Source organism: Botryllus schlosseri, chromosome 3, assembly GCF_051294905.1.
Source record: "Botryllus schlosseri isolate E-star chromosome 3, Bs_hap1, whole genome shotgun sequence".
Classification (NCBI taxonomy): domain Eukaryota; kingdom Metazoa; phylum Chordata; class Ascidiacea; order Stolidobranchia; family Styelidae; genus Botryllus; species Botryllus schlosseri.
In genome coordinates, this window is record NC_137238.1 from 5,360,354 (window position 1) to 5,385,889 (window position 25,536).

The 25,536-nt window shown below is 39.7% G+C and overlaps 1 protein-coding gene across 1 annotated transcript in view; it reads left to right on the plus strand.

The window, feature by feature from the left end:
* LOC145436584 (uncharacterized) overlaps positions 1–25,536 on the plus strand; it is a 68,238-nt gene that overhangs the window by 39,467 nt on the left and 3,235 nt on the right. Inside the window, exons 5-8 of the mRNA XM_080313964.1 lie at positions 12,105–12,240; positions 12,304–12,414; positions 18,239–18,330; positions 18,388–18,490. Coding sequence (XP_080170090.1) covers positions 12,105–12,240; positions 12,304–12,414; positions 18,239–18,330; positions 18,388–18,490 — 442 coding nt within the window. The remainder of the gene's footprint in view (positions 1–12,104; positions 12,241–12,303; positions 12,415–18,238; positions 18,331–18,387; positions 18,491–25,536) is intronic.

The following is a 25,536-nucleotide window of genomic DNA, read 5'->3' on the forward strand; positions in this document are numbered from 1 at the left end:
CTGAAAATGACCCGTGCATCAGTAGTCTTCAGCTAATACACTGGTTCTCAACCTGTGTGACTCTACACACTATAGTGGACCAAGTTGACTGCTCAGGGGTTTCGCTATCAAATGTAGTAAACAAGGTCAACGTATATTAAAAGTTAAGGAATCAAAATTCTGAGTGAGGCATAATCGGCAGTTTTGATATTTTTACCTGCTCATGACACACGATGTATAATGCAATGCAATGAACAGTACAGGCATGTCAAACGAATAGCTATGGTGTCTCAATCTGGCAGTGCCAGTGTTTGATCTTCCTCGCTCCCTTGAACGGACCTTGATCGGGTCTTTTTATTTTGGATGCGCTTTGAGCACAGGATCGTAGAAGAAGAGAATCTCAGATAAATCTCCGACGCTTCGGAATTCGCTACTGCTATGAATCAAATTGGGTCCTTCACCGCCAATGCTAGTGATAGGCTAATTATCCACTTATGGTAGTATTTGGGGCAGTGAAAACTAAACAAAAGATCATCCACTCGAGCAATTGGGTCGTGAACTCGTGATGTTGAGGTGTGAACGGAAATGTTGACCTCTTTTTAATCATCCATATCATAACCGGATGCTGAACGGTACGATTATCCAGGTTGGTGACCTTTTGATGTTCTTTTTTAGTCATCATATTGACAAGCGTTGGACATCTCTGTTCCTTTTACTTTACACCATACCGAGTGGTTCCTGAGATGTCAACTTATAGCAAGACCAATTTTCGCTTTAGACTGTTCGTAAGACACTGCTTAGACCAGTGGTTCTTAACCTTTTTGTCTAAAGCGAAAATGAGCCCCGGAGCCCCGCAGACCCCTGCAGAGTTTTAGTTCAAATTTAGCTCAATTATAGTGCAATCGTCATCTGTCTTGCGTAAACGATAACTGTAAGCTTAGTGATAAACAGTAACAAATTGAGTTGACTTCTATTATTTCAAAGCAAACTCTGCAGCTGCATTTCTTGAGATACTTAGTCGTATCGTGAACATCCGCGCCTTGAATTTGATATGAACGAGTGGCGAATATCCATGTGTCCAATCCATCCAAATATATAGGTGTTACGTTGAACGTAATATTAACGCGTAGCGTTCCTGGCGACACGTGTTGGTGTGATCGCAACAAATATGGCACCAAAATTGACAAACACATATTTTTAATGGACAATCAACATATAACGTCAAGCCTGGTCATTTCTATCTAGAAGCTTATCTTGAAATTATTGTTGAAAAAGAGTTATGTATATCACAAGAGAAAATAGATTTTCGTAAACATTTCGTAGTCACCGTGGTTGACCTTACTCATCCAACTTTTTATTTTTTCCACAATCCCCAACAAAACATCTCTCAACAAAAGAATGTTTGTACCAGTAGGCTATTGTCAATTTAGCAACTAAAATGAGTCTACACAGTAGAATAGTTCATCTCATACGGCCATTCTGTTGGTGTGAGCTCTGGAGTTCTACCAGTAATCAAGCGAAACTGCCTCGTGATATTCCTAATTAAAAAAAATACAAATTGGGTTATCAACTATTTTGAGGCTTCGCAGATCCTCTGAAAATGTGTTGCGGGCCCCTAGGGGTCCACGGACCCCCGATTGAGAACCACTGGCTTGGACGGATCGGAGGGCGAGGAGGAACTTCCTACACTTGACGAGGAATTTTGGAATCCAACCCACGACCCGTTTGTGCTTCAGGAGTCGCAATGTAGGCTACCCCTATGCGTTTTCCGATATAAGAGAGTGCCGTGAGGTCTAAAAGGTTGAGAACCACTATGTTGAATGTTACAGTTTCAGGGAAAAAAGCATAGGTGTTAGTACTGTTAGCAGTAGTCAAGAAAGCATCTCAAATAGAACTAGAAGTACGGGCCAAAAAATCTACCTAAGTAAAAGTTAGAGGGTAGACTTCTAAAATCAAACGAAAACTACTTCAAGTGGAAATATAATTGGCTGGCTTTCAGAGGTGGTCAAAGTAGTCACCGTCGCTACTCAAGTAGAAGTAGAAGTAACGCCGGAATTTCTACTCAAGTAGAAGTAGGAGTGGTGGTTCACAAGTAAGTAAGTAAGTAGGTATTCTACGCTTAGTTTTGCCTACAAAACTGAAAACTGTCAAGTAGAAGTAGAAGTAGTCTAAAATCATAACTACTTAAAAAGTAGTGTGAGTAGGAAAAATATACTTCAAGTACTTCAAAAATTAGAAGTACTTCGCTACTGACCACCTCTGCTGGCTTTAAATTATACACAAGTAAGTAATTACTTTTGAAAGGCAGTTTCTAATACGCTCTCATGGACTGCCAAAACTGGAAAATTGCACTGCGCGTATGGTGCAGAGCGCTAGGTTCGTGTCGCTAACCCATGAATGGTAAGGTATCGACAGCATAAGAATTTTACCGCCTCGTGGATGCAACTAAAACAGCAGGTCTCAATCTTTGTTTACCGAGCGGCGCGTTTAAGAAAATGTCATGGAATAGCATCCCCAATAAATATAAGGCCTATAGTTTAGACCAGGGGTTCTAAACCTGGGGGGCACGCCCCCCTTGGGGGGCGCGGGAGACTCTCAGGGGGAGCGCGAGAATTTGACAAAGTCTGTATAAATTGTTACTAAGCATGTGTTTCACAACCATTCTGAAAAGACGATTGTTAAAGATTAAACTTATATCGTATTCTAGAAAGATTGCCAAACTCAAACTCCAGCAGTCGCGTTCAACGGAGTATAGGCTAACTTCAACTTCATTTGAGCAAATTTTTGATATTCTTTGAAGATTTAGATCAATTCCTCCGTGCAAGTCATTCATTACTTTATAGCTTTGGCAGTAGCCTAAATCTCGGTGCGCTATAGGTAGCTGTTGTTAATAGCTGGCGAACTGCACTGCGTAAGACCGACTTAGATGCAATATAGTAGGGATGGTGTGAACGTGAGGTTCACGTTCGTGTTCTGTGTGTGAACCTCGGAAAACTTGAGGTTCGCGTTCACAACAGAACCTTGGTAGGTTCTGTACTGTGAACCTTTTTCATATATTGCAATATTCACTTTATTATAACATCTTTGGTTCAAATTTATTGACTTCCAACTGCGGGCCACTCTATGCATGTTGCTGGCAGCATAAACATTGAACACGTAACGTGCATGCCCTTGACAATCTCAAAAATTCACTTGTATTGCTACAAAAGTTTGCTCGAAATTTCCAGCCTTCCGTTTGTGCATATTTAGTGTCTCTGTGCTGTGAGCTTGACCCGCAATCACATGACATCAAGAGCGAAATACACTGTCTTTTGTCAGCAAATGATCCTTATTCAACCAATCAATGAGATTGATATCTTCTTCTGATGTAAAAATCTAGCAGGCGTACGGGGTCAATCTTGACTACATATGTATACTGTATCATAAAAACCAAATCCGTGCGACTGGGGTGTTGGCTATACGTCTGTATAACTTGTTAATCGGTAGCAAGTACAGAAACCCATTTTACACTCTGCTCAATATCCATGTGGCAATACTCAGACGCCGGAAACATTGTCCGATCAGGTCGAAATTGTTGGCTAAGCGACGCATGATAATGATTTTATTATATGGGATTATTATATCATTTGATTGCCCCAGTTGATACATTTGGCGACGTTTCAAACGTCAATATGTACTTGAGTACTGAGCTATTATGTGGCCCCGAGTCGTCGCTCGGTATCGTGTACAGTAGATTAATATAGGCAATCACCTAATTGAAATATGGGGTTTAAATTAGCAATATGACGTCACGTGACGTCATGAGGTTCACGTTCGTGTTCACACAGAACCTTTCAAAAAGGTTCACGTTCACACGAACCTGAACCTTTCAGAGGTTCACACCATCCCTACAATATAGGTTGCCCGGTTTCGCCCTCAATTAGGCTATAAATTACCACAATTTATTTCATTTCCAAAACTGATCAAACTTAGCATGGCAGGACAGAACGACGCCGTGCTCTCTGTAGTCACTACCATCATCAGGATTAGTCTCAGTGCAACCTACCTTGAAATTATTTGATGTCCTGTTCAATGTTTTTATTTGTTATTTTGAAACAAGTTTTGGGAAATTTGTCAGCAATTTAAAAGACTCAACAACTGGAATGCGGATTCAACATTGGCGTAAGACATAGGGGAGATGTGGTACCGATGGATCACTGGGACCGAAAATACTTGAAAAATTCTCCATGATAATTCCATGATGACACTCCGTGAATTTGTCTACAGTTACATGCTGACAGAATCCTTCCTCACATGCGAAAAAATTCGACCTGCGTGAGTTATGGGGTCTGTGACGAATGATTTACGTTTTAGGGGGTGTAAAGTAAATTTGGATCGACATTTGCATTTTGCTATATCACCTTTCAGACTAACAAACCCGCCATAATTTTTGATGTGAAGTATAGGTAGGGTTACCATATTCTTGTTTCATAAAATCGGGGCGCTCTTTAGCGCCCACTAGCGGATTTCAAAATTAGATATGAGCTGATTTTTGAATGACGTCACACTAGCAAAGCTTTGTCTATCACAGAGATGGGCAAACTACGGGCCGCATGCGGCCCGCAAGAGTCTGGAGAAACTTTGCAAAAAAATTGATAGAATGTGAACTAAAAATCGAAATAATGAAGGGACTTGATCAACTTTTTCTTAGTATATTCTACACTGGTTCTCAAACTGGTGGGCGCCCCCCTTGGGGCGTGAAAGCATCTGAAGGGGGGCGCGAAGCTCAGCTCAACTGAAAATTTTTTTCGCGCTTCGCGTGATATACATCCGATTCATACGTAACTACTTAACATACTTACTTATCGATTACAGGTATGGCTCTTCTATGTATTGTATAATATCAGCACGGCAGAGGGATTATAACAATTTTGAGTGAGTTTAAATAAATGAACTTGTATGGGGGGGGGGGTGAATTTCTACGAAAATTGTTGATTTCAAATCGTATTTTAACATACTTCTAATTCGAAATTAGACAAAATCAATACATTTTTTGAAAAGAACTAGTTTCATACTCGTGGATTCTGCAATAAAAAAAATTGGAAAATTTTGTTAGTTCAGCAGTAGCCTACCTTACGGCCTTAAAAAGCGGGACGTTTGGCTGACTGGTCGGGACGCCGGGACAAGACGCTGAAAAGCGGGACAATCCCGCCTAAAACGGGACGTATGGTAAGCCTAAGTATAGGGCTTGTATTAGGGTATAAAATGGCACATATTGTTTGAATCAATACCAACCTCGAGTGGACTATTTTCAAGTCAATTACAATATTTATGGGGTGGGGGACCTATGGTACCAAATCAAGCCAAATCAAGCAAAATAGATGGGCCAACTAATCACTTAACAACACAAACTCGTCTACATATATGTAGGCTGTAAAGTGTAAATCATAGGTACCTGTGGTGTTTTATCGCTATTACGAGTTATTTGAAAGTCAAAATGACGATTTGCGGGTAATATGTATGGGGCATTAATTTTGTAAGTTTAGGCGTAAATCAAAACATGACTTTATGCCAACATTTCACTTGATATAATCTATTTTATTCTTGAAGGTCGCGACGAAACATTCTTCATTGGGTTGCTGTAGCTTAGCTTACAGTACACAACAAAACAAGTTGACAAATTTGATTTTTTGAAGGTATGTCTCATAGGTCCCATGGTAGTGTGCCTTCGGACCCACCGGATGGGGATCGATGACACGTTCGAGCAACAAATTTTAAACGTTTATAAATATTTTTTGAAAAGGCGGATATTCATGTAAATGTCCGCGATAGGTAGAGCTTGCATCGAAGTGTTGAGACAGCAAAAGATCTGCCATTCTCGGCTGAAGATTTGAGGGCCAGAGATCATTTTGCAATTTTTGATCCATCGGTACCACATCTCCCCTACCTTATGTATACTATTAGATCAGGGATGGGCAACCTGCGCCCGTACGGCCGCATGCGGCCGTAGAAGGGAACTTGTGCGGCCGTCGACGCCTCATTCAATTAGTATGTGTTGGCAGTAGAATTTATTTAATCTTAAAAAAATTTTCGCGCTAGGCGCAATTCAATGAGACATCATTTTTCAATTTTAATGTAGTAGTCCCCTTCTTAATCTGAGCCGGAATGGGAATCGTCAAGAAGTAATAATTCATTCGCGGCTCTGAAAAATTTTCGCGCTCCGGGCGACAATATACACTCCAGGCAACTATTCATAACATTGCCACTCGCGATTTAGGTGCGTACGATAGGCCGTTGTGAAAAAGAGTTTACCGCGAATGGATATGGACAGTTTATCATAGGTATTTTGTGTCCAGATCGTTCATTGCGGCTATGTCCTGGAATCCGGCCTTAGGCTAAATAGGTAATCGAAATGCCGCCATGATTAGCAAGAAGGTTGCCCACCTCTGTATTAGATGTTGTGCTCTTTTTGACATGACGATAAATGCAAGTGGGTTCACGGGGGGCGCGATTTTTTTGACCATCGCCAAGGGGGGCGCGTGTCAAAAAAGGTTGAGAACCGCTGGTTTAGACGAAGAGCAATGTATGGGTGGGATATATCGGATAGAACATTCGCGTTGCGCGATCAATGTACGTTAACTAAAATAGAGTAAATCTTAAAATGTTATTTTCCTGGATAATATAGGGGCAGTTCTGCATTATTGTTAAACTTCAGCGTGCTTTTGCATGTGTTATGGGCGAAAATGCAATGTGGAAGGAGGCACTCAATGAGCTAGCTACCTATGTAGTTAGAGAGGTTCAAAAATAACTTTTTTTTCTGGATTCCAGCCATTCAGTCATTAAATCGTCAAGTTACCCTAAAAAACGCTGCTTACCAAATTCGGTTCAATTCTAACCAGTATAAGGCTCCGCAGATCCAATCGAAATTATTAATTTATACGGAAAAATTGCAAAAATTTTTTTTTCAATTTTTCTGTCAACCCCATGAAATTGTTGAGCTGTCTTCAGAGACGATGCGAAACAAATTTGACTAAATTCCAACTTGTAGAAGCGGAGTTATTGCAGCTTTCCGATGATATTCCTCGGATTATCCACCAATCAAAGATAATCCGAGATTTATCAATGAAAAACTCAAATAACTCAGTATCTACTAGTTGTAATTGAGTCAAATTTGTTTTGCATAGTCTTTGAAGACAGCTCAACAATTTCATGGGGTTGATAGAAAGGTTGCCGGTGAACTAGAACCTCGGTAAACTCAGCCTTATAAACTCGGCCCTCGGTAAACTCGGCCCTCGATGAACTCGGCCCTTGAGAAATTTTGTAATAAAGTGTATTAACAAGTATTAATATGAATTATTAAACTAATAATGTTATCATCATCTGGTTTGTCAATCTTGTAAGGAGCTCAGGGCATGCGTAGATCACGCGGTCACGGCGTGATCACATCACATGATGACGGATTGCGCAAGCTCCAAGCGCGGGAAAGAACGTGACGTTCACATATCGACCACGCGCGGTCGGCTCAGTGTTGAATTAACTTGGCGAGGGGCGGACGTGCGACGTTCGACATCGTCGTATCTGTTCATGACATCGCATTGGGTCTTATCGCATTGTACATTGTGTGTGACTTGTTCAGATAAAAAGTATATCCCAACGATTGTTATTGCTCACATATCAACCACGCGTGGTCTGCTCGTTATTGTCACTGTAGGTTGAGGTGGGGTTTTAGGGTTGGGTTGGGTAGGGTAGGGGGAAGGGAGACATTAGGGTTAGGGGAGTGGGACATTAGGGCTGGGGTAGGATATTAGGGTTTGGGAAGGGGGACATTAGGGTTGGGGGTAGGCGATATTGGGAGTAGGGGATATTAGGGTTGGTGGTGGGTTAGGGTACAAGTTGGGGTTAAGGTATTCCAAGATTAGGGTTGGAGTAGGATATTAGGGTTAGGGGTGGCATTAGGGTTGGAGGTGGGGGATATTAGGGTTGGTGTCGAAGGGTTAGGGTCGAAGTTGGGGTTAGGGTATCCCAAGATTAGGGTTAGGGGAGGAGAGACATTAGGGTTGGAGTGGTATCAGGGTTGGGGGAGGGCAATATTAGGGTTGGGGCAGGGGGACATTAGGGTTGGGGTAGGATATTAGGGTTGGGGTTGGGTCAGGGTCAAAGTTAGGGTATCCCAACATTAGGGTGCCCTGACATGAATATCCCCCAGTCATATTATCCAGGGTTACCATATTTTGGAAGTCTCAAAAGAGCACCAAATTTTCATTTATAGTTTCGGAATCAGTGCGACAGTAGCTTTTGATTAAGACCAAATTCAGTAAATTCTGTTTTAATACAAAAATTCACCGAGGGCCGAGTTTGTAAGGCCGAGTTCGCCGAGGGCCGAGTTCACTGATAATCGATAGTTTTATTTTTATTTTGCCTGATCAATTCAAATTTTTAATTGGATATGCGGAGTCCTATACTTGTCAAAATTAACCAAATTTGGTATACAGCGATTTTTTGGCTTTTTGGCTAACCTGACAATTTAATCAGTGAATGGCTGGAATCAGAGAAAAAAGTTATTTTTGAACCGCCCTAATGTACATTCTATTCCGGTCGAAGCGAAACGATATTTCTGAAGTTAACTCCACTTTTGTAACATCTATATTCCGCACTCCGGGAAAACCACCCCAAGAAATTATCCGCCTCCTTCATGCTCTCTCTCTCTCTCTCTCGCTCTCTCTCGCACAATGCGTTTACTTGACAAACTGTAAATAGCTAAAAGTAAATAACTGAATCACAAAATATTTCGAGTAAGAAGTAGAAGTGGCGAAACACTAGATTTACGTGAGTAAGTATCCAGGAAAACTACTTGAGTACTTCGAAAAAGTAGAAGTATTGCGTTACTGACCACCTCTAATAAATAGTGATTCCACAGGTATTAAGTTGGTAGAACATTTTCTGACCTAAAAAACAGTTAATTTTGTACTCAAACATCATACTTTTGACAATAAAAATCTAAATTTTGACAAAATCTTGCGCTTGAATGTGTTTAAATTAGACGTGGTTGCGCATAACGTTAGAACTGTAGAAAAATCTGCTTTAGCTTGGCAAAAATCAGCAAAATACGTTCAACAGCAGCAATTGTTTGTTGGCAGCGGTTAATGTCAGTGCATATTGCTGCAGTGCTAGTAACACATCTGTTCATTCACACCATCAGTGTTTTCTACGTCGTTCTTTTTATGCCGAAACCCAAATCTGATTTTTGCGAATATCTCGCGACCCACGTATACGTTACGAACCACTATGCCTCAAAAACTATGTCTCTCACGCAAATAAGCTTCAGATTCATATATGAGATATCGGCGTGAGCTTGTAAAAACTGCTGATCTACTAAAAATTTCAATCGTATTTAGATGTGATGATTATCACGCCAGGTCGACTTCACAATGAGTATACAAATTGGTCATCTGCAACCGTAAGACCTTAAAGTAGGGATGGTGTGAAGGTGAGGTTCACGTACCACCACGTTCACGCTCTGTGTGCGAGCCTCTGAAATTTGGAGGTTCGCGTTCACCAACGAATCTTGCTAGATTCTGCACTATGAACCTTTATCATGAATTACAATTTCACACGTCGGTATAACGTCTTTCAAAGTCGCCTACAATTCGTTTCGGACAAGTTGAATGTGAACGCGAAGGAGACGGTAACACACACTTCATTATTTCCTGACATGTGCCTGTATAATGGAGGATATAGGTAGCAACAAAGACGGCTTTATGTTGAAGGATACTAAACAATAACAAATTGTGGTCTTTAACATCAATTCGTTAGCTTCGTCTTTCAAAAACTTCGATATCAATAAATGAGGTTTTAATTATACGTTTTAGGTGGATCAGTTAATTCAGATTTTTATAGTTTCAATGGCCCGCTAGGTTTGTTTTTGAAGTTTTCGAGATCGCATCTAAATGCAAAAAACAGATTTAGTCACTCATGATGGGCCGTAGCTACAATAACACATTTACCCATGATATTATTTTGGAAGTTATCCCCTGGAGGTAAATCGAATAACGTGGGCTGAAAGAGGATCAAAAATTAATAGTAGAATATGCAAGTAAAAATACCAATATTATTGACAAAAGTCATCCCTTCACTCGAAACATTTTCGCACTTCGCCCGACAAAAGCACTCTTCAATGGCAAGCAGATAGAAATAAATAGATAAGTCATGTTTACCTATTCTGACTTGTTCCTAAATCGCGCAATGCCTGGCTTCGGTTGAAGACCCAGGGTACTGCAAGACCAGCGTTTAGGGCAGATGTCCGCAAGCTACGGCCCGCAACACCTTTTTGTAATAAAATCAATTTACTGTGGGTATAGTTACGCATTATTTCTTTTTTATTTTATTGACGGCACAATACCCGACCTTGAAGCCCATGTATTTTGGAAGGTTTCCATTGCTCAACATCACAGAAAGTGAAACGTAAATGACTTAATCCGAACCACAAGTATAATTTTGGATTTGCTTCATGAGCAAGTTTATGATTTTTAGTGCTGTACTTGGAAATCCCTATTCGCAAGTGTGTTAGATAGATTCGTTCTTTATATGTGTAGAAATGTTTGTATATAATATTTATATATTGTAAACGTATTTAAAGGTAACGTGGTTATGATGCTGTTAGCATTGTGTGTTCTTAAGATAAACCATAAGTTCAATCAGCAAATCTGTGAACAGATCACTGATCACAGACTCAAATTTACGTCTAGTTCTAAGAATCGGGATACCAGACTTCCATCCATAATTTTGGCAGTGTGGACGGCCAGCTTAAAAATTCTTGCGTAAAAATCAATCTTTGGTTTGTCTTAAATATACAAGTTCGTATATTATTTCCAGGTTCTCGGTCCATATGTAATCAAATATGAATATAGAATATTGGAATTTTATATAGCGCGGCCTGCGAATGGATTCAAATGTTGAATGCGCCCCGCTAGCTCAATAGTTTTCCCAACCATGGTTTAGGGGGAAGCGTGACAAAATGCCTATTTGGGCCTGGATTTTTCTCACAGTTGTCCTTGGTAGTTGGTACGTTTGCTCAGGCTCGTGAAAAGCTTGAGTTAAAATTGCTTGCCAAGAAAAGCGTTCGTGCTGTAAATTGATGGTCAGTGACAGTGTTCATGCTTACTATAGGCTACGCACCGACTTATGTGGGGCACACCCATTATGTAATGACCTGTCGGCCCCACTATACATGCTTCTGTGGCATATTTTATATCCGCATGTGTCGAAGTAGAAAATAAGTTGACCTCCATTTTAGTCAGCAGGTGTTAATGTCTCAACCTTATGAGACCTTATTTGCGATCTTAAAGCCAAGGATCTGTCACAATTTTTATTTGATACTGCCACAATGGTATAACGAATGAGGCTATTAGTTGGGATAGTTTCGAGTATCTTTATGGTTGCATATTATTTCAATGATATTTCACGGAAGAAATTTCACGATATCGTTAAATTGATCATCCCTTATTGGAAAAAGTTAAGAGAACCTCAGTGTTATTCATGGGGTGAATCTGAAAATATATATTTGATTTGCAGTTTTCATGTAGGCCTATGTTTTTGTAACTTCCTTTACTCAACTTTTGCCTGCAACTACCAAGGAAATACATAACATGATCAAACCCAAACGTAATAATTCTACTATCGTTTTACTTGTCGGCAAAAAATGTCCTCTATTTGAATGCTGAAAAATGCTAAGCCTATGTTGGACTAATGAAAAGTGCGCTCCTGTCGCGCGTTGGGGCTTTTGGTATCCTGGAACATTTTTCTTCCGCCAATGCATTCGCATCTTCCATGTGGAATTTAGGAGCAAACAATATATATTACTTATCGCTATCGCTTACTCATCTTATGTAACAAATTTTCGTGATTATAGTTGATTTCTCCGACTTTATACATGGAAGATTTGAAGGTGCTCGCTAATACGCCAATATATTGGATCAGATGCGTGCTTGAATAAGCTTGAATATGGTGTAGCGTGTAGGGGGTTGGTTTAATTCATTTGATTGCAAGCCCCTCATATTTTGTACAAATAGCTAGATATTATACTATTATGAATTGTCATAAATACCGGATGTATCAATCTAAAAACTCTCTTCTCCCTCCCGGTACAGTTGGATCCACCTGAAATAGAAATCCATCCACGTCTCAATGGAGCCAGACTTTCTTGCTATATCGAGAATAATTTCACGAATTATTTCAACCAAAGTACTGAAACTTACTTGTCAACTACAACTCTTAATGTATCATGTGAGTAATTAGCATATGTATTCATTTCCGTAATACCACTACTCTATTCTGAATGTTTTACAGTTGGACCATATCCACCAGAAGGTTATTCCTCCATTTGCTCATTCCAGAATGGTTCGATTTCATTTTACTCAAATCCTTCTGCAACGATGTCTTCATTGACACTATTCACGGGTGACATATAGGCAAATCTTATGCAATGGATTCCTTTATTGCTATAGGCTTACCATACGTCCTCTTCTAAGAGGATTTGTCCTCTTTTTTGACTTTTTTGAAAGTGTCCTCGGAGGACGCCCTATTGTCCTCTTTTTCGAGATTTTGTCCTCTTTTTTGAAAATTTAGGTCCGATTTGGAGGAAATTGCGAGTGATATGCCGCATATTAGCGCAGAAGTGAAGCTCCGGCGGGTATTTCGGAGGGAAAAGCGGTGATTCTAGCTCTGAGCGAAAAGAAGACCTTTTTTTTTCAGTCATCCACCTGGCAATGTGGAGAGAAAAACGTTATTCTGAGCTCTGAGTGATGATCTTTTTTTTTTTAAGTCAACCGATCACGAAGTGGGAAAAATTTACCGGTTTTTAAGAATTCTTCTCCAGTTTTGCATGTCTGAAATTTCTGAAAAAGTGTCCTCTTTTTACATTTCCAAAATATGGTAAGCCTATTATTGCATTACTAGTTTTCATCAGGGTTGTAACGCAGTAGCAAGGTTTCGTGCCACAATTCAATTTGACTTTTATGGTTTTGACTCGAGTCAGGTCGATTGATTTCTAATTCACAACAAGTCAAGTCCGAGGCCAAGTCAGGGAGCAACGGTTCGAGTCCGAGTCATAGTGTTACAACTCGGATCCGAGTCCAAGTCAAAGTGTTTACTGTTTAGTATCGATTTCAAGTCAGGTATGTTCAACTAACTTCTGTGAAACTCTTGCTGAGAAGTAAGGCCTCGGATTCATAATATATTCATATCTCTGAACTGTAAACATAAATAGATATAAGACAGTTTCTTGGCCCTATTTTGAGTTATCAGATCTGATATACGAAACTTGAATAGGTCGAGATAGAATGTTACGAGGCATATGACGTGGTCGAGTAAAACGCAACGAAATTTTCCGACTCGAGTCGAGTCATGACTCGAGCCCTTACAACGCTGGTTTTCATTTACTTCTTTTCAACTCACGGTGGTTGTTTTAAAATATTGAAAAAGATATAGGCTATAGATTTCAGCAGTTAATCTTAAATCTCATCTTCGTTAGCACGTATATATTGACATGCGTTTTCCGCTTTTCTTTACAAATGGGTCATGCCACAAAATGTACTTGGTTTTGCTGTGACCGGTGCCACAGAGATAAACGACAGCATTACGACACCAATGAAAGCGAGTACGACACCTGCTTTAGGCAAGTTTCAATGTGTTAAAGGTTTATGCGGGCTCCTCATCGCTTCGTATACAAAAGCCCCACGCAGTCCGATAGAGTGAGCACTAAATGCACACCGACAAAGCAGCGTCTCAATAGGACTTTGTAACCTTCACCTAAATAACGCTGATCTTGGGTCCAATAGTATGCTCATGGCTCAACCCAACTTTTAGAGCAGTGGTTCTTAACCTTGCCACCAGCGCCCCCCAGGGGGCGCTGGCGATCTTGAAGGGGGGCGGAAACGCTCAGGGGGCGATATGGGGGGCGCTGGGCGCAGGGGGGCGGTATGGGGGGCGCTGGAGAAAAATGACTTCGCAGTAGATGATGTGGAGATCAGAGTTGGATCAATTACATTATTTCAGTTCAATTACAATTACAATTACTTTCATGCATGTTTCAATTACATTACAATTACAATTACTCCATGCTAAAAATATTAAATTACAATTACAATTACAATTACTCATTGCATGCTTCAATTACATTACAATTACAATTGCTGCTGTTGAACATGTAATTGAATAATCATAAATTCAACCGTGCTCCTTGACAACCGTAGCGTCGTAATTAACAACAATTCAAGTATTCATGTTTCATTCATGATGCGCAAATACCCGTTATTAATTAATAAAAAGAAAAAACGTTTTCGAGCTATATGCAGTATGTCGTTGAAAAAAGTATTATAATATATGCAAGTGTTGGATTTGCGTATATAGTATATAATTAACGAAATAATATCATTTTTATCGAGGGACGTAGGAATTAGGATGAGGAGTAAAAACAAAACCGTGCTTTGTCAGATAAGACGTTATATAATATCCAGTGATCTGGTTAGTTAGCCAGACGAAGTAACGATGCAGCATCGTGATCTGAAATCGTATTGTAGATTGCCAACCCACGGATAGATGCGCAAGATGTGAGTCACGGATGAATGCACCGACAAACGTGCTGCAGAGCCGGCTAAAAGCAGCAAACCTTGTAGTCCTAGAGCTGGCGATCCAAGCGTCTAAATTTGATGCATCTGGTCTTTATCATACGCTATCGATGCACTAATTCCGAAAATACAAATTAAAATCTCGTCAGGGCAATGTAACTGCTCCAAAATAGCCGTTTAAGGCCGACTGTTTTGAAAAGTGAGAGCGCCCCAGCAGCATGACCACTACAATGACCAATTACGCCCAGCGATTGTTCAGAACAATGCCGATTCCCAGACTTTCACGACTATTTTGGGATGGTACCATTGCCTAGAAATATACTTTTATTGCGGAATCAGTGCGACACTAGCTTCCGATTAGGAGCATACATATCAAATTTCGACGCTTGGATCGCCAGCTATGGGACTATCAATTCTGCTGCTTTTAGCCGGCTCAGCAGTTCGCTTCTCCGCGTATTCAATCGTGAGTCACGTGTTGAGAATCCATCCGTTGGTTAGTAAGCTAATAATTGTATACAATGGCAGCCGAGGCCAGCATAGCGGTAAAAATAAAAAAACTTCGCCCGTAAGGGCGCAGTCAAGGGCTTCCGCAAATGGATCCATCAAATTCCTTGTCGACATTTAAAGAGAATGCATTATAAGTCAATTATTCTATGTTGTGCTTGTCAGGTCTCAATAGCAATTTAATGTAATTGAAATTGTAATTGAGCAAAATTTTTGTAAAATTACAATTACAATTACAATTACACAAAATAAAAATGCTTCAATTACAATTACATTACAATTACATTGAAAAATGTAATTAATTACATTCAATTACAATTACAAATTACAATTGATCCAACTCTGGTGGAGATAGGACATATCCTTAATGAGTATTCAGAGCAAATTAACACCGAAAACGTCGTTACATATAGCCTTCAAAATACATATAGGTTTAACTGTCCATGGGCGCCTAAATGACTGACACCGAATGTTCCTGTCTTGGCAATCAGAACCCCAGAAGACGAATTCCATCTGGCAGGGAAAAATTATAAGTCAGTAAAGAAATATCAATCTGAAATCGTGTGCGTCTTTTAGTTTAGTACGATTGGGCGACAGGGATATTCCTGTTGGGCGATATCCCCGTTGAGCGATTCTATCTTTTTTGATATTGCAGACAGGGGGTCACGAAATAACATCATGCAACGAAGTCATACCAACGGGTTCGCCCGCCCGAATATGTTTAATTATTAGTAACGGGCCCTACAGTTTCCAAGAAACCTCACAATGTTCGCTTTAAGTTTTGATGAGTCTGCGCACACTCAACAACTCACTGCGCTGACCCTTGGACAACAGTGTGTAACGACTAAAAAGAGGTAATAGCTCCAGATTTGTTGTGCGCAACGTAGATTTTCTGTGTGCAGAGACCGTGTCAGCACTGCGTAAGTGCGCAGCTTAGAGGGAACATTGCACCTCACTCATCTTTACCGGTAAATGTGTTTACGTGAGCAGAGAGAAGATAAAAATTGATCTCAATTTACATGCAATTCCCGATGATATTGACCAATTCAATCATTAATTAGTGAAATTTTTCGCACTTCGCGCGAATAGGCGAGAATAGCTGCCTCAGTAAATGGACACCCAATGTAGATACCTAATAGGCTATCAGCAAATAGCGGACAGCCTAATGGGGGTCTGGGAGTGAAGTCCCCCGGAAGTTTGGTTATCACCCGATGGGGGCCCAGGACCCACGTTTTTTTTTTTTGGGGGGGGGGGGGGCTGACGAAGTGCTGTTACGGCCCCGGTAACAAATAATTGTACCTGCGGGCACGCCCGAATATGTTTAATTATTAATTACGTGCCCTTTATTTTCCTATACAACAGCTCACTCAGTGCTACTGGTAAATCTGGTTACGTGGGCTGAGAGGATAAAAAGTTTATATAGCGACTTATATATGTAATTACCACCTATTCATTCATGCATTATGGAAAATTTTGGTACTTAGGGCGACCAGGTCACACAAACTTTGCTGACCATCAAAATCACGATATGGGGTTCGTGGGGGCGAAGCCCTCATGCAGAAGTTCGGTTTATCACGCTATGGGTGCGCAAGGCAATCGTTTTTAGGGGGGTTAACGAAGTGCTGTTACGGCCCTCCCTCTTACTCATTGTCTTTATTACTTTCCTTACAATATGAAGTTGGGGAGGGGGGGGGGCGCTGGAGCACGATAATTTTTGAAAGGGGGCGCTGGAAGAAAAAAGGTTAAGAACCACTGTTTTAGAGGATTCCGCGCCCAGACCTCATTTCGTTGAGAACTAAAGAGGCACTGCGCTCTAAAAATGACTTGGTCACAATCAATGCTCCTTCTAATTTTTGAATAGTCTGCGCACACTCACCAACTCACTGCGCAAGACCCTTGGACAACAGTGCGTACCGACTAGAAAAAAGGTCACCACATTAGATTTTTTGTGCGCAACTTAGAATTTCTGTGCGCAGAGACCGTCTCAGCACTGCTCACTTGAGCACGTGCGCAGCTTAGAGGGAACATTTGGTCACAATCTTCAAATTGAAGTAGGCTAGACATCGAAATACAATTTTGAGCTGCTGCCATTTTTTTCGGAAAGCCACCGTATTGGAGCTGTAATTTAATGAATTTTGGATAAGGGCCGTTCCACTGCAGCTACCGCGGCTGCGCGTCATCGTTGCGTAACCCGCTTTGAAATTTCTGGAGCGATATCTTCGCAGTCGCACTTGCTCGACGTGATTAGGCAGAGTCACGCAGGGAACGAACTTCTCAATTCTGGGCTTAACATAGGATTCCGCAACCAAAACGTCTAAATCGATAAATCAAAGTAGATGCTGCAAATATTTTGTGTAGTCCAATGTTGTCGGTGACTTGATCATTATATATATATATGAACACTCACTTAATTTGTAAAAGTAAACGAACTTTTCACGAACCAGTAAAAGGAACTTCTTGCGGACGGGCATCGGTCCGGAAACAAAGGTAGCGGAACACGTACTTGAACATCTTAAGCCTTGTTACCGTGGGTTCGTTTCACGCGACCCCGCTTGCCAATTGGTATCAGTGACTTTGTTTAGGTATTATGTATATAAGCAAGTGGAACATTATTGTTGGTGAATTGATAGTGGAATCGCCCATACGTATCATACCAGATCAGAGGTTGGCAACCATATGATTGCCGTGGGCCCTTTTCCTTTAAAACATGGAGTGGTCCACCTCTTGAAGAGCTGGTCATTAAAAAAGGCAATCGGTTTCGCTTGATTCAATTAAAACCTGATTCCAATGAAGCTCTGTCGCCCACCACGAACATAGTCAAGATCCGCTACTGGATGACGGTCTGTTGAAAACCCATGGACAATACTAAATCAAAAAACTAGTTTCGTGACACGTACGCAATTGTAAATAGGATGTCGTTTCGGTGCGCAGTAGTTTCCACAGCATCCCGCTTTGGTACCGCAGGGCTCACATTGCAGATACATGGCAATTTTAGTGCCGTGGACGGACCGTCAACATATCGAAATCTAACCATATTCAACCGCATCGATACTTCGCGTCATGGACGTCATGCTACCTCTATCGCGATCTAGTTTTGTGATCATCACGTTATTTCATTGGATCTTAACTCGAGTGTCTTCATCAATATTTAGGTGATGCTCGTTTTGAAATTCCTGTGGAGCTTATTCGTTGCTGCGGTATGAGATATGGTGCTGCTGGGCAAATGATTATTATTCCAGAATACGTGAGTTAGAAATGCGATTTTGAAGAAAAAAAATTGATTGAGAATGAACACTTTTAGGTTGTTAAAGATATCAAATTGATTTTGAGGTCGAATAACACTGGAAAATATGATTATTTTCATGTGATGCCGTGTGATGGAGCGACAACCAACGCAACAGATTGTAAGATATTTTCATAACAATTATACAGATATTCGACTTCGTAATATTTAAAGACTTTTGTAGTTGTGACAAATGTGACAAATGCGTTGTGAGAAATAGAATGATAAGTATACCGACTCGGGAATGCCATACAACAACGCCAAGTCGCAGTAAAACAGAGATAAATTCAATGTTTAAAATAACTGAATGACCACAAAACATTAATGAATTATTCTCACAGTAAAGAGACCTTCATTCCAGCGGCAGAGTATCGGCTGTTACAGCTTTATAATGATTGTTTCAAGGACCATGAATTGCATGGCAGAGAGAAGTCACGAGCAACTATGGAGAAGTGATTGCCACCATTACATTTTGCAAATTAAGGGTGTTTCAGAAGGTGTTGTCGGATGTCGGAGATTTTCTATGATGACAATACAGTTGCATGTAACACACGAATTGTTTTTAGCAGGGCTGTGGAGAGGAGTTGGACTCGGAGTTTCGCTCATTTTACCTTGATGTACCCGGAGTCGGAGTCTCTTTTTAGCACGTCTTTGAGTCGGAGTCGGAGTTTGTGAAAATACTGTCGACTACGTCTCCGACTTTTTTAATATGAAGACAAATGCTTTCGAAGATCTCGTAAAATTGCCGATAATAAATAAAATAGGGCTTGTATGTACCAACAATCACAGTTGTTAGTAACTAGATTGACAAAACTGGACATTTATTGCAAATTGCAATTCAAGTAGTTACAGGAAAAAATTTCAACCAAATCGCGACCAACACAAAATTACAGATGCAGTCAAAAATTGGTTCAATTTTTTGAATTGTACCATGATATTATGAAACAGGAAGTATATAGCCTGGTTTTTGTAAGTGGCAACATCGCATTTAACATTGATGAAAATATAACAAAACACTCCTTCTCGCTTCACAAACATATACGAGACATTGTACAAAGCTACGAACGTTACTGGAAATAACACATTTTCTAAGTCATGATCATCCCACAACGTTGTCAAGACGTGCATTGAAATCGGTATGGTCGAACAAATACCAAAGTATCTTTGATGTGACGGATAACAGGCATTATGTTCTTTTTGGTGGCATAAAAGGTACATATTTGAACTTTGACTTAGTACATTCTGTTGTGACGTCATAATGTGCGATACTCGAATACTCGACTCGAATCGTAATACTTGATTCAGAATCGAATCGCTCAGGTACTCGATTTTGCCCAGCCATAGTCACCAGCAAATATTACATTCGCCACCACCTATCTTTGTGGAAATGGATTTTCAGCACTCGTTCATATCAAATCAGAAGCGCCAGTTTTAAAGACACGACTACATATTTCAATGAATGCACCTGTAAAATTCGCTTTGAAATGATAAAAATCGATGCGATTTCCACATAATGCCTGATATTATTTATAAGTTAGGATATTTGGACGCCGTCTATGACTATCCTACTGTTAATTATCGCACAAGTCATATCACGGTTGCACGACAATTGAGCAAAATTTGAGCGAAAACTAGACGGGGTCCGTGGGGGTCTCTGACGACCGAAAGGGGTCCGTGAAGACAAAAAAGCTGAGAACCACTGTCCTAGATTTCGTTTCGGAACATCGTTTATTGGTAGTGAGAAAGTGTGTTGCCTACTTGTCATCAGTACAGTGTTCAGTGATAAAATTTCTAGAACTCTGTATTAGTTGCTGAGTCATGCACAAGAGCTACACTGCTATTATTTATATCCACATTCTAATTGCAGAGAGATGGGATATATAACATGTTTAAATGATTCATACAAATTAGAGTATCCGTGGCTTGTCCAAGTTATACAAACTTGTGAAATATGAATAAAAGGTTGATTTTATGTTGCAATAATATGACCTACCATATATTATTATTGTGTAACTTCATCAAATTCACTCTGTCCCGTCCCAGTTTACTGGATAGCTATTTGAACGACACACAATGTATGGCCGTATGACTACTTGGTTACTGCTGCATTCACTTCCAGTTATTATATAATTGAATTTCTTCTCGTTTCTGTTAGTCGCGGGTTGTCATCATAAGCGTATAACCCAAGGGAGGAAATAACCTTTAATTCGTCCTCCCTCTTTTCGACTTGGGCACATTGACGATATACTTTCACTGCGTCTTGTTATAGGAGTCAACCGAAAAGCTTGATGTGCTAATGATTTGGCAGTTACCAGAAATGTTTTGCCGGAATTAAAATGAAGACAAACACCACTAAATTTCCACTAACTCCGTAATGTTCTAAAGAGCTCTGTGGCCCACCTTAAAATCCTCCGATGGTCCACCGACACTATGCTATATTAATATTATTACTAGGGCTAGTTTTACTAGTTTTTGCAGCTTTTGCCACCTTTTCTACAATTTCCGGCATCTTCCTATATACTCAGCAATCAGCATATATTTTGTATATATTGCTATAAAGTTTTTATCCTCTTATCAGAATTGTCAGATTTTCCGGTAGAGCTGTCGTCTTAGAAAATTTAGGGCACGTAACAAATATTAAACATAGTCGTGCGGGCCTGTTGCAATAGTTACTTCGTTGCATGTCAAGATTTCGTGACCTACTGAATGTTATATTGTGAATAAATATTGAAATCGCCATTCTTACTAAACTAAAAGTCGTAGATGATTGCAAATTGGTGTTTTTGTGTGGTGCTGGCAAATAACTTTTCTCTTTGGGATGGCCTTTTTCTATTGGTTACAGATTGCTAGTACAGTGAGATTCGACGTTATTCATTTAGGCGCCGATGGACGATTAAACATATAAATATCAAGGTTTTCGGTCAGCAAAGCGCAGTCTTTTTCGACAAAGGTTTTTCTCACTGTCGAATTTTCGGCATATTTTTCGGAGTACTATATTACCCTATACTTCCTTATTTGAAGAGGTTCTTGGAGGTACAGAACTTCAATATACAATTGAATAGTATGTTGATATTGAAATAAACCCGAATATTTCCGGCTGACACTCGTCAGGGGTTGCTGACGATTACCCCTGACGAGTGTCAGCCGAAAGTATTATGGTTTAAATCAATATGAATATACTATTCAATTGTATATTGAACTTACTTATGTGTTGGTGGGTTGTGGAGCGGTAATGGCGGACGTCCAAATGCCTATTTCTATAGATCATGCGTATTTCTTGGAGAATGGCACCCAATAAGCAAGATATTGAGTGACACTAAATCGCGTAAAGCGCGAAAATAAATTGAAAAATGTTGAAAAAAGTTTTGAAAGATACTCCATGATTTATGAACTTTGGAAAAACAATTTTGGGCCGCCTTTCAGCTCGGCCTCTCTCACATTGGGGATTTGGGGTGCCCAAGTTACGGTCCTGCACAAAACGAATGAATTGAATTCGAATGGTTCGAAAACTGCGCGCTTTAGCGAGTTAGCTCATATACTTGTCGCTCGCAAGTCCTCAAATGACATGTCTTGAACTTCAAGTAAAATCGAATATGTTTCCAGACCCAATGTTACCTCACGAGGTTCTGAATCAATTTTAAATTCGATGTTATAATTGGTTATAATCCTATGGGGGCCCAAGACCACGTTTTTGGGGGGCTGACGAAACACTGACCGAGACGCTTAGAAAACGGCTTGGGGCTTCCCCGCTGGATTAAACTCTACGAGAAGATAGTCTTTCTGCTAATATAGCACCGTGTCTCGCTAGCTCCAATATCGAATCTCAAGTCCATGTCCGTGAAAAATCGTTGGCAGGTATCACGCGCAGCTCATCGTTGAAAATAAATTAAAATAGACGATCACGATATTTTTGTTGTATTTGCATTTATTTAACAGATTGCCCGTCGTCCATGTTAGAGAACATAGTGTTGTACTGATGTCAATATTCAGAAACGCTGTTGCTAAAAGTGTGGACTATTTTGTCTCGATATAGCATTCTTGCGACACACGGCTCTGCAAAATTTTTAAAATGGTCCGCTGCACGTTTTAAGTTGGCGACCCCGGGTTTAACGATCAGAAAGCCTCCGAAATATTTAAAAATCACCTATTGATAAAAATACAGCTCATTTCCGTCCATATTGTATAACTAGTCATCTATAGGGGTACAAAACTTCAATATCGTGGCAAACAATATGTCCGTATTGCCAAGTTTATTTTTGCTGAAGCTATTTGACATACTCACATCAGGAGCGAACGTGAATAACTGCGGTTAAGCAAAGTCGAAATATCGATAAAATATTGTCATTGTTTCGTAATATTGATAAAGTCGCGAACAGCATATAATAGTATTAATTAGGCACGTTTTGTTGCACTAAAATCGGGAGAATGTTGCACTTAATTTTAACAAAAGTTGCAGTAGAGAGTTGCATTTAGAACTTTTGATAAATTATAAGGGTATGAGATACTCAAAAGGTTTCGTTGTATAACCTGGTTGCTGTAGATCTGTCAAATTTGTTACGTTTCCATTTCACAGACGGTCTTACATTTTACAATTACATTTGTCCGGTACACGACAAGAGAATGACGCAATGAATAATTTTCACAAAAAAAGACAAACAGCATAGCGATAACCGCTCTTTCAAAAACAAGTCAAATACCAAACCCCAAATTTCCTAGGTCCTAGATCTGCAAACTTGACCCATGGCATTGCAGAAAAACTCACTTTTGGTGACTTCAACAAAATAAATAGCTTGAAAAAGATGACCTCTTGGAAAATGTAATTTTCGGCGGTCTCACCTCGGCGTTCGTGAAATGGGAAACTATCTAAAATTCAAACGACAGAATTGATAAAGCGATATATTGACATACTGTTCGGCTTGGCAGGGGGAGTCGAACTTCTTTTTTGCAAGCTATTTTGTCATAGATAACGTTGAGATGCAGCTAACCTCTCATATAGCTCTTTGCTATGCAAATCAAAGGGAATATAAACATACTAGAAATAGTTTATTGCATGGTTTTTACATTTTCACGCAATAGTTCAAAAATGTTGCAGAAAAAATTGGATTGAAAGATAGAAAAAAGTTGCAAAAAGTTGCTCTATAAAATCCCCTTAAACAGCTTAAAACATCATAGTATATGGCTATATGCAATTACCAATATTATCAACCGATTCAGTTATGAATGGTCGAAAACTTTCACTACTGTCACGATTAGGCTACATAAACCCTCTGCTTGCAATGAGTAGAATGAATGTGCTCAGAAGTACTGATTGAAAATCTATCGAACCGTGGGTTCAGTTTCAATCAAATTCATTTTTGTTTTGTTCCGTTAATGCACTGATTGTGGATCTAGTGAGTATAATCTCATCATTAATGTCAACATCACAAATGTGATCTGCCTGCTGGCTGATTTTGATATATCTGTGGTCTGTACATCAGTTTGAAACAAGTTAAGTACATAATATAGATAGAAGTGCGCTTTTTTAAACTTATTAACTTAACTTTGGCATGAAGATTGGAGACAAAGATAAATACTGGGCATTTCATGTCATCTGCGAAACATGCGGATGAAATATGGATGGATGGCTAAGGGCGGATCGGCATTCAATGTCATTTGCTATTAAAGAATCTGAAGAGGAATTCGAAACCTTATAGATGACTGTTATTTCTGTATGGGTGACGTTCCAAGGTTCGGAATAACTAAAAAATGACTTGACATTGCATATCCTTCTATTCCATTTCGTTTTAAGCACCTGTTCCATATTGCAGTAAGTTTTCACTGCTCAAATTATCGGGCGAAAACGCTCCAGAAGACTCGATAGGGCTTAAAGATACAGAAAATCACTCCAATGACTTCAACATCTCCCATGTAGATATAAATCTAAAACCACACATTCCTAACCAACACGAACTTGATGATTTAGTTGGGACTCACTAAATCAAATGCGGAAATTCTAGGCATTTCGAGATATATTTGAAAATTTTATTGGAAATAAACGAAACAATGAATATAAACCTCTGTTGAACATTATGATCGAGATGTATGAAAAAAATGTAGTGTCGCATGTCCTTAAAAACTCATTACCTGCATTTTCGCCTTGATTTCATTAGTTCAAATATGGGTGATGTAAGCAAGAAACATAGGGACGTGTTTCAGGACGTTATGTATGATTTGGAAAGAAGATACTAAGAGTGGTGGAATTGCATCATGACGGGGGATTATTTGCGGTCCACAATACCAGCAGATTTCTTAGTCCATTGACCCAAATCATGCAAACAAAACCACTTCGGAAATATTTTGAAGTGTTTCCGGCCTTTTGTAATCAATGCTAGTCAATGTTTGTGCATATTCCTTCGTTTTGTTGATGTGTTTGTATGTGCAATAAATAATTATGCGTAATATTACAGGGCAATTTTGAGTAAAACGAGAAATCGCAAAAAGTGACATTTCTCAAAGACTAGCGACACTTCAGAAAGAATTTTTGTATTTTAGTGATTGGTTTGGAATAGCGAAACACAAAACATACAAATTTTTACGCAATTAAATTTTGCAAAATTTTGGGACCTGGCATTATTTGTGGTCCGTCGTAAGACAACATTTTCCATTTCACAGACGCAAGTCACGCAAACAAAACCACTTCTGACGAATTTTAAAGTGTTTTCATTGGTAATTGATGCATGAGTAAGCTAAATATGTTCATATTAACCTTTCCATTAGGGTTTTGCTACCTCCAATAAAGAATTATGGTGTTCAATACGGAGCAATTATGAGTAAAATCGAAAATTAGGGATATTGACAATTCTTCAAAATTCGGGACACTTCAGAAAAAATGTTGGTATTTTCATAATTGGGTTGGAATACTAAAGCACAAAGCATAAAAATTTTCAGCCAACTAAAACTTTTGCAAAATTTTGTTTCATGGTGTAATAGTTCAAGGGGCACCGCGCTCTAAAAATGATGTTGTCTCAAATTGAAGCGAAGATCGAAAACAAATATTCCCCGCAGCCATTTTCTTCAGAAAGCCACCGTAATCGAGCTGCAATCAACTGAATTTTTGTATAAGACCAACTGACGCGGTTGCGCGTCATCGATTCTTAACGCGTTGCGAACTTTCCGGCGCGATATCTT